The following is a 13,345-nucleotide window of genomic DNA, read 5'->3' on the forward strand; positions in this document are numbered from 1 at the left end:
AAAATATACAGAATATGAATTTTAAATATTGAGACTTTTTATGATAAGTTAGTAATTTTTTTAAATGTTGCATTGATTATTTATCTGTTGTAAATAATAAATAAAAAAGTTAATGCATTTGGTTGAATAATTTTCTCCTTTTCAAAATTTTTAGAGAGTCGCACACACACACACACACATATATAATTTTTCTTTTCATTGATTTATTAAAATCGTATTTTTTCTAAAAGCAATTCTTATCTAAAAATCACAATATGGTTGAAATTAAGAAATTTTACTAATTACAATTACTTTACAGTTGTAGATTTCATTCAAAATTTTAAAGTCAGCCAGATATAAACAAATAAAATATTTTCAAGACATTTCTTCTTAATATCTTGACTTAGTAAATGGAATAAAAGACTTCTAAACAGTTAGATATACCATGTCAGAACATTTAATTTTTAGAATAAAAACTTTGTGTGTATTAAATACTCTGAAAAAATTAGTCATTTAATTTGTAATTGTCAGAAGGGTGGGAAAAATAACTGTAAAATTATTTTTACAAACTGATCATTGAAAACCTTACATGATCTTTACAACACTTTAAAAAGTTGTAAAGTTCTAAAATCAGATAAATTTATTGCAAATAATCAATTTTACTTTTGAGTTACTATTTTTATTAAAAAGTAATTAAGACAAGATAAAACTGCAATAATATTAAACATATATCTTAAGACGTACCTGATTTTGGAAGACCCTTTATAATTTCGACGGCAGCCTTGAATTTTTCTTCCACAGAAGCCATTTGATTTTTATAATAAATATATGTAAGCAATCCTTCGCATACTGTTTTACTCAAAATGAAAACATCAGAATAGATGCTCACACGGCCTCTAGCGCTGTCAGACTACAAACTACAATAATGACCAGATCGCAAAATCTGTTCTCTCCTCACTACCTGAACTAAACAGTGACAACTAAGTTGCCAGTGAAAGAAAAGTAACTATGAAACAATAATCAATGCCAATGTACTTTTTAATTTTAACAGCATAAATTTGGAATGCACAACTAATATACTTTAAAAATTTTAGAATTGCAAATCTCAAATTTGAATAATATTGAAACCGTTATAATTCTAGAACAGAACAAGATGCAAAAAAAAAAAAAAGAGAATAATAAATATTTCTAACAACAATTCCCTTGTAGATATTAAAATTATTTATTTTTTAAAATTTGTTATTCTGTAACATTTCGATAAATTCCAACAATTCAGATCTGTTATTTTCTGATTATAATAAAAGAGCTTTCTTGCTTTCGACTTAAAAATAAAAAAGAAATTTAAACTGAAAACTTGGCAGCAAGGAACTTTTCGCTATCGCATGCATTTGTCGGCATTTTCGTTAAAATTCGAAAAAATGCAAACGAGATAGAATTTTCTACTGTGTAAAAAATAAAAATAAAAAAGTAAGTAATATTGAGTTGAAATTTTCAAAAAATTATGACTTTTAGATTTTAGTCTAAAAATATTGTCAGATTAATCGTTCGGATTTCATTACATATTGATACTGTTTATTAATTCATTTTCCTATTTATTTTCAGATGGCTTCTTTAGTTAAATATATTGTTTATATTTTAATATTTGCTGGGACGTTTTTTTCTTTGATAAATTTTGTCACTAATGAAGATACTAAAAGTGCACCTAAAGTTAAGAAATTACAAATTGGTGTAAAAAAGAGAGTAGAATCATGTGAAACAAAATCTAAAAAAGGAGATGTGTTACATATGCATTATAAAGTAAGTTTGTTAATCATTTCTTTACGTAATTTTGTTAATTTTACATAAATTTATAATTACGTGTTTTCTTTGGAAAGCTTGCATGTATTGAATTTTCATGGTCATAAACTGTATAGTTATAATAGCATTTTAATTTATAAGAGAATTAATTGTATGCTTTAGACACCAGAAATTGGTTTTACAGTCTGATCTAAAAGTTCCACTAACTTTTGTGCATTTCATAATTGAAATAAACTTATTAATTATTCATTAACTAAATTTTAAAGATGGAATCTAAATTTGTTAATATTGACAATGTTTTCACAGTTTTGTATTGTTTTCAAAAACAATAGACTGAACTTGTAAATATTGCAATATTTGGTTTTTACTAAATTTGCTGTCAATAAATTTCGGGCAATGATATTAATTTTTGTACTGCTTACTGATAAGATTTACTACCTACAGATTTTAGATAATTTTTATGAAGATATATGTATTGAGAAGAATTTTTACCTACATATATTTAAATACTTTGTCACATATTTATTTAAATTGTTGTTTTTTTCTGTCAGTCTTTCGATTTTTGATTGATAATGAATAAAGAATGTACTTAATGCTGTATGAAAAGGAAAAGAAGGGGGGGGAGGGGGAGACTTAATCCATCTGTCCACCTCTTCCTATTTTAAAAGTGAAGTATTGAATGATCCTGTTGGCATTCTTTTAAGAATTGTTGCTGAGGTTTGAGGGTAATCCCAAGATTCACAAAAACACAAACTATGCCATGCTTTAGTGATGTCTCTGCTACAAACTTTTCCATATTATAAGTTTATTTTTTTAGACTTTAGTAGTTTTCTGAAAGGATTTTATTAAAATAATATGTACATTATTTATAATCATAAATTTCATTTAAATGTAGATTTATATATTATTTATTAAATATTCATCATAAATATATATATATATAGAGAGAGAGAGATAAAAATTGACTTTTCACTTTCTGGTGTATAAAGTAAAACAATGAAAGCCATTAAAAATTTTTACATAGGGATTTGAAAAAAAAAAAAAAAATTCTAGACTTCTGCAAATGGGGAAAAAAAAAACATTCACACACATTTAAGATTATATCTGGGTTTGGATGCTGTAATTAAAAAAATATTACAAGTTAGGCAGATGAAATTTGATATGTTGTCATAACATTAAAATTGTAGCTTTCTATCAGAGTTGTGATGAAATCTATGTATTGGAAATTTAGCATCTATGCTACCACTTGTATGTAAATATTCTATTTTCTAAAGCATATCCATTTCAATCCATATATGGATTCAATGCAGTTTGGTGTCTGACAAGGGGAGGTACAAGGTTGAAAATTCAGTTCGGGATGAGATTTAGTATAAAGGTAATATACATTTGGAATGTTCATTCATGAAAATATTAAAACACAGTGGCCCTCAAATTTTTTGCATAGCTTATATACTAATAATGTTTCATCATTGCCGAGGCGTGAATAGTTTAGTGGCAAAGACACTGGTGTAGCAAATAGGAGATTGGAGTTCGATCCTGGAGTAGCATTTTTTCTGCTTTTTTTTTTTTATTTCAAATTAATTTAACAATTTACAAACACTTTTAATTAATATGTTTTTCATTTTTTATGCAAAAATATTTATTCTCTTGATATGTAAGTTACAATTTTATTTTTAGAAGAAAAATGATTATAAGTGACGGAATTTTTTTTTTAAATATTCAGAATTACTTATATTAAATTAAAATTTTAAAGGTAATTTCAATTAATATGATACTGATTTTTATATGGAAAAATAAATGTAATACCTGAATTATAATTAAAAAAAATTGAGATATACAGTACACTCCTGATTATCCACGGAATTGGGTGGCGCGGCCGCCGCGGATAATCCGAAAAAAGCTAAAAACGGGTATAGCAAAACAGAAAACATTCATTCCAACTTTAAAAAATCGTGTTATGTACAATAAAACGTAAAATAAACAGCAGGAAATGGTTAACTAATGCTTAATATTTTAGTATATCACTCAAAACTAACCTAAAATACATTTTGTTAATGAAAACAGAAAAGTGCTTTGTACTTACGAGAGGCGTCAAGGATACACAGAAAAATTAGCACATATGTACTGTTTTAATACTGTAATGTATTATGTAATTACAAAAGCATAACTGTAAAACTACACCTTTTTTAAAGAAATCAGTCATTTGTGTTTGCTTCTTGCTTTGGAAGCATTTTCACTTTGCTTGGAAGCAAAAAAAAAAAAAAAAAAAAAAAACTTAGTGCGGCAGGCGCGGATAATCGGGAGTCTACTGTAGATGCATTTTTTAAAAATTAGTTAAATAAAATTGCAAACAGTTTTGATTAATATGCAACTCTTTTATCAATCAAAAATGAATGTTTTTAAAAGAGACCCCCCCCCTTAAAAAGATTAAAAGAGAAGAGATTATAAAGATTAAAAGTGCCCCCCCCCTTAAAAATAAATATTGAATTATAATTTTATTTTTAAGCAGGAAAAATAATTTCATATATTACTTACATGATGATAAATAAATTAGTGACATTATATATATATATATATTTCATTTACCTTAAAAAAAAATATTTTTTCTTCAGAAAATGGGGCAGGACACAAAGCATATGATATATTACTAAAAAATTTTAACAATTTTTTTTTATGGGGTTAAACTAGGTAAATTCCTATAGTAGAAAGAAAGCACCTTTAATTAAAAATGTTTTTTCAGATTATTTAAGAAGTTTTTAATGGTATTATAATATTTCCATTTTCTGATTTTATACGGTACAAATATTTAAAGTTTTTTAATATATTAGCTATTGAATAATTAAGAAAAAATTGTCTACAACCCTGACATTAGAAATCGGAACAAAATTATTTGAATGCACTAAAATGTTTCTTTAATATTTAATTGTGTTTCATAACATTAATGATTCTTTATTTTTTTTTTTGTGTGTGTGTGTGATTTTCAGTGCTGTCATAATCATCTAAGATTTTAAAAATATGTTTTGTGTATAAACCAATGTACAATTTTGTTTGTTTTAGGGTACATTAGAAGATGGAACTGAATTTGACAATAGCTATAAACGTGGTGAACCTCTTTCTTTTACATTAGGATCGGGTCAAGTAATACGTGGATGGGATCAAGGACTTCTCAAGTATATAATTTCTTATGTTTTTATAGTTTTAGGATTAAAAGGTTGTGGTTTGTTGTTAAAAGGTTTTAATTTAAATAAAAACAAGGTTTCAGAAATGTTTTACAAAATTAATATTAAAACATTCAATTTCAGATTCTTTAAATTTTAGCTTTAGTATCAAAGTATTCAGTTACTCTAAATCTTAGTTATGATTCATCAGATGCTTTCTTAAAAAGATTATAGTGTTTAGAAATTTCATTTTTTAATGTATTTGTAAAAATTGATTTTCGAAAAAAATGAAAATAAAACCATAATAGATATAACCTGTCTATTCTCTTTTCCTACTTCATGTATTTTAATTTCTGATCAGATGAAATTATATCAGATGATGATTTTTATAACATTGAATTTTTATTGTGCTTTAATACGTCTCAATTTCTGCTAATTTATTTTCATAGAAATCTTGATCCCCAGTGGCCAGGTTTTGATTCTGAACCAGAGACTTTGATCTTTGAAACTCAATTCCACCAAATAACTGCCATGTTTTTAAATTTGCTGCATGTTAAATCTGACAGCAGTCATGTGTTCTTTTGCTAGTACAGCAAAGAGTTTTAGAAAAGAAATTGCCTGCTTAGATGACATCTAATTGTGTTTTAAAATACCATCCAAATAACTTCTATATTGTTTCAACATGAGATATTAATATATTTCTGAATAAAAAACATAAATCTTAGTAGGCCTTATTTTTTTTAACATGTACATTGTTCTCTGTAAATTGAAATAAATATTTTTGCTGAATTCATTGCTATTGAAAATAACATTATTATGTAATCAGTTTGATATGAGCAATTCATACAATAATTTGAAATATGCACACACATATCCATTTATTTGCTTTGTATTAAATGTTACAAACTTTCTTCTAGAATGTGTGAAGGTGAGAAAAGAAAATTGGTTGTTCCTCCCGATCTTGGATATGGTTCAGCTGGGGCACCTCCTACAATACCTGGTATATTTTTCTTTGATATCCTTATTATTTTAATATTTTGTCTATATATGTATTTATTTTTTTTTTAGATTTCTAAATGAATTTAAATAACATAATATACTTGTTGCTCACTTCTTCTTAGTATTGATAGTTAGTTTTAAATTTTATAATTATAGTATATTTAAATTTGACAAAAGAAATATTTCCAGCTATTTTTAAAAATTAGTAGCATATTGTTTTTCTAATTTTTTGTAATTTTAGTTTTAAAACCTGAAAATTTCATGTTCAAGATACTGCCTGTACTCTTTAGCTACCAGTCTATGTTTAGTACTTGTTTGTGGATGTTTTTTTAACTGTTAAAAGCAGAGTTATGAAATATATGATTAATTGAAATTAATAAAATGTAAGACACTTTGGTAAGCATCAAGGTTTCACAATGCAATATGACAGAGAAGTGTTTCAACAATATGTCAGCACAAATACAAGCTTAGTCAGGAGTTGCATTCTGTCTCATAGTGAGAAGTTTCAGGTGAGATTTGATCAAAAGAAGAGGAGATAGCATCATCAGTATTCCATCAATCTTCCAGAGAAATGAAAAAGATGTTTCAAGCTGGGAATTTTATTGCATTATACATTCAGAAACATCTCCTTATTGAGGCAGTAGCTACGTGTTCTATAAATTCATTTAACAATAATATTGTCTCATTTTGGCAAATTTTGAAGCATAGGTAAAAAACAAGTATCTTTAAACAACTTCCTCATGAAAAAACATGCATTATAAATAATAAATTCTATTATTATTATTTTTTTATTTGAGAATGTTCCCACCAAAATGGTGGGAAGCAATGGAACATTTCTATTGTACCTTGATCTTATGGGGGGGGGGGGATTGCTTCATTTAATGAGTGCTTTGCATTATGAGTAAGGTACAGAAACAAATTATGCTTGTTAAGCAAGGTTCTATTGCATTTGATATTTTGAATGTTTTCTCATAGATTTTTTTTTTCAATTATTGTTATTTATTTTTGTTTAAAGTTATATTTGAAGACTTTTTTTTTCTTTTATTCAATTTTTATATACAAATTATGCTTTAAAAATTCAAACATCAATTGACATATAATACTTCTTGATGTTCTAGCATTCTTGAGCAATTGTGTAATATTTGTAAAGTGATAATGTTTTGATTGATGTCCCAATTAGTTTGTTCTTAAATCTTTTAAATACAATAATAACCTTAAGTTATAAGTATCAGCAACAACAAAAAAAAAATGAATAATTTGAGGCCTAACTTTGCATGTAAATGAATGCGGTTTATAAATAATTATAGGTAATGTTTTGGAAAACAACTGTTTAGATTAAAAATATATAATAAAAAATTGTTTCTGTATCAATATAAATTAAGCATTAAAATAAAAGAATTTCAGAAAATGAAGTTATATCCATGTGATGGTTTCATAAACTAATAAAACCACATAAAATACCCCCCCCCCCCGCATCTCGTGCAAATAACAAATTGACATTTTTTATTTCTTACTTAGCTAGAATACATTCCTCATTAAAGTCTGTTACTTCTAAAATTAAAAGCCTATTTTAATTGATACAAGACCTATCAAGCTTCAACTGAATTAAATCACTAAATTTAAAAGAAAAAGGGGGCTAATATCTCATTTTTGAAGTTTCCTAAAAACAACAAATACATTTACAATTTCTCTAATAGTGCCTTCTTACTAAAGTATGTAATTATAGGTTTTGTGTAATGTTTTTAGTGAAACCCTTAGATAGTTTCTGAATAGCCACAAGTGAATTCAGTCTCATGCATGCGTGTCCATTTTGTATAGTTATGCATTTTAGAACTTTTGGTTTTCTTTGAAAAATCTTGTGATAATATCAGGCAGAAAGTCTTAGAGGGTAAAACATTATGCTCTCTTGTTGATTGATATTTCCAAAATAATCAAATTATTTATTATCTGCCACATTTATGCTTCCAAAATCATTAGTTAATCCTTGCTTATCTAAATATTTAGCAATATTTGTTGAATATGTTTTAATTCTTATTTCATTGTGATTATTTAAATGAAATTTAAATTTTGTATGCACAGTAGTTTGGAATGGCATCATACAAATCATTTTTTGTGATACATTATTCAGACAAGATTTTTTTAAAATAAAGATGTAAGTCATTAAAATATTTTAATAATAGTAGTTTATTCATTCTAATTTATAATTTAATCAGCATTTGAACTCCTTTAATACATTAAATAAAAATAAGTATCAATTTTGTTCAAATGATGTAACATTTTTTTCTTCCTCTTAGCTTGTATTCTTTCTTTGTATAGAATTGATATAGTTTTAGAATTTCTTTTTATATGCATATGTTGTAAGTTACAATGAAAAACATATTGTCATGCTTTCCCTTTAAAGCCAAAAAAAATATTACATTTATTATATTTTCAAAATTGTGAAGCATAATTTTATCAAAAAGAAAAAAAAATCCAAGCATGGATTAATGAATTATAGAAATTTGATTTTTCATACATTAATGATTTAACTTAATGTTAACATAAATTTAGAGTTAAAAAATTACCATTATTATATATTTCATTCATGAAATATATATATATATATATATATATATATATATATATATATATATATATATATATATATATATATATATATATATATATATATATACACAGTGGTGGCCAAAAGTGTGGACATTTTTTGAAAGTTTCATGTTTTTCAACTTTGCGTGCTTGTAGAATATATTAATTTTCACTTAAATAAAAATGTTTATATATCAAATTGAAGGTAATTTAATGTAGAATTTAATAACAAAAACAGTATTACAATATCTGTATTACAAAAAAAGTTACACTTATTTTAGTAGAACAAACAAACACAAATCGTTTTGAATTATGACATGTTTTGTAATAAAAGCGTACTAGCCAATCACAAAACTTTTCTGAGGACCAATCAAATGTCTGTAACTATAGTTTAGATTATTTGGATGGTAAAAGAGTTATTGTTGTGGAAATATTTTGCGGAATGATGCATACTAGTACAATTAAATAGAGCTGCTGTTTTTTAATGAATGAAATCCATTTTGTATAGTTATGCATTTTAGAACTTTTGGTTTTCTTTGAAAAATCTTGTGATAATATCAGGCAGAAAGTCTTAGAAGGTAAAACATTATGCTCTCTTGTTGATTGAAATGCTGTTTTTTAATATTTTAAGTCCTTTTTTTTAGTTAAACTAATTTTAAACAATGTCACCAACAAGAAGAACTGATTGGACATATACAAAAAGAAGCCGAATTGTCATATTGAGAGAAAATGGCCTCTCTTATGCTGAAATTGCAAGACAAGTTGGTGGTTCAGTGACTTGTTCTGGTGTACGAAAGTTCTGTTTACGTTACGAAAAAACGAAATCAGTGGGAAATAAGGCCAAATCAGGCCGAAAAAAATGCACAAGTGCTACTGCCAATAGAACACTCGTTCACTCGATGAAAATACGCTGTGAAGCTGTCTTAAAAAATAAGGGTTATCCTACTAAGTATTGATTGTGTAAGTATCACTTTAAAAAAATGCAAATCTAAGATACATCTTACTAAAATTAGCGCAACTTTGTTTGTAATACAGATATTGTAATACTGTTTTTGTTATTAAATCCTACATTAAATTACCTTCAATTTGATATATAAACATTTGTATTTAAGTGAAAATTAATATATTCTACAAGCACGCAAAGTTGAAAAACATGAAACTTTCAAAAAATGTCCACACTTTTGGCCAGCACTGTATATTATATTTTATTCATTAAATAATTTTTTTCTTTTTTTCTCATTACAATCAAAAAGTTCTGAAGAAAATTTTATATAATTATTATAGAAAAGTGTGTGTTTAAGAAAATTGATCATAGATTAAATGAATCTAAGAAATATAGTCATTCAAAATTGTAAATTAAATATAAAATTCAAATAAAGGATATCTCCAATTAAGTATAAATCATATAAAAATATCTTATCTTAGTAATATTAACACATTCACTGTTGATCAAATTGATTCGTTGATCCCATTCAAAATTATGCTGTGTAAAAATGTATGAAGCCAGTTTGTTACATTTCTCCAAACATGATACAATACAAAGGTGTTTTTTTTAATTGATTATTATCTTTTATCTTCAATGCAGTAAACTATTCTTGCTATCTAATTAGATAAGCATCTTCTGTTTTGGGAATGTATTGATTCATCTAAGATTTCGTGGAATATTTGAGATGTTTATGTAATTTTTGTACTTAATTATAATGTATAAAATTTGTTTAATCTTAGCTAAAAAATCTAAAATTATATGAAGGAATAAATAAATTCTTTAGATATACAAACAAAAACTAACTAGGGAATAGAAATTCCTCTTCAGATTAGTTAAAGCATGACAGTAAATAAATGATGTAATTTCTTGGGTCCAAAAAAATATTAGTATAGTTATAAATGGTTAAACATGAATGTACATCTTCTGCATTAGAAAGTTAAATGTTTCATATGGGATATTGTGAAATGTAATGAAAAAAAATTGAGAATTATTAGAATTTAAAAAATTAGATTACTGATATTTTTAACATGATATAATGTTAAACATATAATGTTCAATAAAATATTGTAATAAATACAAGTACAAACTCTAAAAATCTGAATTCTTTGAGTTATAAAAATAGTATTAGTATTTTATTAAATGTTGTTAATCAGATCCAGTTTATATTATTCAATTCAATTGATATACAGTAGTATGTGGTTATTAAAATATTATTGAATGCAAATGGGACGATAGTCATGAGTCATAATAAATAAATATTAACATGCATTTCTATAAAGTTTCTGAAATAAATAATAAAATATTTTAATGAAAAATATATGTTGAAATGTAAAACTAAATGGATTTAAGCACCCCCCCCCCCTTGTTTTTATAACATGCACAATCTTGAGGTACAAAATACCTAAATCTAATTTTTTTTTTTTTTTTTTTTTTTTTTTTTTTTGTCCATTATAAATATGTCCTTTGACTTGGTATTGCTTTTTTGTGGTAAGCACTCTTTTAATTTCTAATTCCTATTCACTGTGATCTATTATTAATTACATTTGGGATGGAAACAGCTATCTTTTCACTTTGTTGGTATATATTGTTATAGAAAATGGTATTACACCCCTCTCCCTTATGTTGTTCACTTTAATTTCTCATTCTGAAGTATTTTGGGGGCTATTTTTGTACCTTTAGTATTTCTGTTTGTTATTGATCCATAATTTTATTCATATTCTATTGATATGTTATACATCTTCATTCATTTTTGTTACAATTTCTTTCGTTTAGTATTCTTTGCATTTTTCTTTTATACTACTCGGCTTCATACTTTTGGTATTACTTTATTTGGTTGTTATTTTTTTATTTGTATGTTTCTTTTTATATTATATACTAGTCGCCTCAGGTGATCAACTGTTTTACTGGAAATGTTATTTATATTTAAATTTCAAATTAATCATTTTATATAACTTTATGTTCATAATTCCATCAAATTGTTTGACATTAAAGCTGTGCAATTTTAATTGCCTTATTTAAGTTCTATTTATTGTATACATGAATCTGTCTGATGGAGACAAGCCCATAACATCATTGCAATATCTCAACTTCACTTTTTTGTTTTGTAAACTACATATATATTAAAGAAAATCCTCTTTAACTTTTCAACAATGGGTGAAAATCATGCAATTAAGTATTTGATTAAATAATGAAAATGGTTTGAGTTTCAGGGATCTATTGCTGAAAATTAAGCAAAAAAAAAAAAAAAAAAAGACAACATTTAGCAAAAATGTGTATGCCTTTTGTATTGATGTCATTAAAAAGACAATTTATAAATGTATTTTTGTGTAATAATATTTTTGGAAGAAATAACATTTTTGGCAGAAAAATGCCAAAATTCAGTTTAAATTTTACTTAATTAAAATTCTAATTAAAACTTTGAATCATTGGAAAATCATTCCCAGGTCCACATTCCCACTTTCCAAGGCATATATGTGTTAAATTTGGTAGATGTAGGTCAAATGATCCTGTAGAGCACCAACACACATATAATCATCTTTATTAGTAGTATAGATCGAAAATGTTTTAAAGCTATACTATATATGTTTAAGATTATATATATTAAGCTATATGTAATTTTTCAGGTGATGCTACTCTTGTATTTGAAGTGGAACTGATAAAAATTGAAAGGAAATCTGAACTTTGATAGTAAAGCGTTTTTCCATTAGTTTTTCTTCACACTGTCATAAAATACTTAAATTTTATCACTTAGCAAATTATGATTCAAAACTGAATGATATGATTAGAATTATCATAGTTGAATGAAAAGGATCAGTGTCACTATTTAGAGATGCACAGAAACACAGACTTCATCAATCTGAAATTGTTACACAAGAAAAATGAATGAAAATGCCAGCAATTATGTATTTGCTAGCACCAATGTTCAAGGCAAGCAATCCTGCCATGTAAAATTATTTAAAATTGGTTACCCTTATTTTTGTAACTGGTTTATGGTTTTCCCCCCCAAATTAATACTTTAATAGTTGTTTTTTTAGAGACTCAGAATTTGTTACATTTTGATAAGTGCATATTTTGTAAATTTTAAAGTTTAATGAAAAAATTATATTTCCTATTAGTTTGAGTTTGAGCAATTTTGATTATTACTCTATAATAAATATGAGAGTAACTTTGTGTAAACCAGTTTATTTAAACATTTTTGTGATAACTCATTATTTCCACAAATGACAAAGTTTTGCATCTATCATTTTTCTACTTAAAACTCATTGTTAAATACATTGCTCAAATTGAATATTGCTCCTTGTAAGTGAGTAATAATGTTTATGTATTTCTATCTATGTTTAAATTATATAAATTTTAAAAAATGCCACATTCTTTTTTACTTAAATAATGCAATGTCTTTACATATTTATTTGTATCTTTTATTTCTTTCTATTGTGATCAAATGAATGCAATTAATAAAAAATTAAAAGTGTCATGAAAGTAAATATTATTATTTATTTGCCCTTTTTGTTTTTGTGAAATTAATTTAACCTTTTTACATCATAGATATATATGAGACTTATTTTGTTTTATATATTATCCACTTTTCTAATTCAAATTGTTTTGAGTAATTGAAATATTTTATAAATATAAAAAAAAAGAATATTCTTATTTATATAACTTTATTTGGATTAATAATTTTCAGTTGCTAATATGATGTTCTTATCTATTTAAAAATAGATTTTCTTTCATTTCAATAATTACTTTAGTACATTATTTAAATTATCACTTTTGAAAAAAAAAAAACTGAATAAATGCTTTTATAATTTATCTTCTTTATATTTACCTCATTTCTATAATT

The 13,345-nt window shown here is 25.2% G+C and overlaps 2 protein-coding genes across 2 annotated transcripts in view; one reads left to right on the forward strand and one right to left on the reverse strand.

The window, feature by feature from the left end:
• The window catches only part of LOC129981322 (acyl-CoA-binding domain-containing protein 5-like), a 62,108-nt gene extending 61,163 nt beyond the window's left edge, over positions 1–945 (reverse strand). The window contains exon 1 of the mRNA XM_056092113.1: positions 724–945. Within this exon, the coding sequence (XP_055948088.1) occupies positions 724–787 (64 nt within the window). The 5' untranslated portion in view covers positions 788–945. The remainder of the gene's footprint in view (positions 1–723) is intronic.
• Positions 946–1,332: 387 nt separating this feature from the next.
• Positions 1,333–12,904, forward strand: LOC129981273 (peptidyl-prolyl cis-trans isomerase FKBP2-like). The gene is made up of 5 exons (XM_056092044.1): positions 1,333–1,446; positions 1,582–1,776; positions 4,834–4,946; positions 5,852–5,934; positions 12,129–12,904. The coding sequence occupies exons 2-5, from the start codon at positions 1,582–1,584 to the stop codon at positions 12,188–12,190; spliced, it is 453 nt and encodes a 150-aa protein (XP_055948019.1). The 5' UTR covers positions 1,333–1,446; the 3' UTR covers positions 12,191–12,904.
• Positions 12,905–13,345: the final 441 nt, after the last annotated feature.

This window comes from Argiope bruennichi, chromosome 8, assembly GCF_947563725.1.
Source record: "Argiope bruennichi chromosome 8, qqArgBrue1.1, whole genome shotgun sequence".
NCBI classification, from domain to species: Eukaryota; Metazoa; Arthropoda; class Arachnida; order Araneae; family Araneidae; genus Argiope; species Argiope bruennichi.

Bases quoted from the DNA above. Each gene is read 5' to 3' on its own strand.
- LOC129981273 (XM_056092044.1), top strand. From the start codon at position 1,582: ATGGCTTCTTTAGTTAAATATATTGTTTATATTTTAATATTTGCTGGG. The intron at 4,947-5,851 runs GTATATAATTTC...ACTTTCTTCTAG, and splicing joins TGGGATCAAGGACTTCTCAA to AATGTGTGAAGGTGAGAAAA. The intron at 5,935-12,128 runs GTATATTTTTCT...GTAATTTTTCAG, and splicing joins GGCACCTCCTACAATACCTG to GTGATGCTACTCTTGTATTT.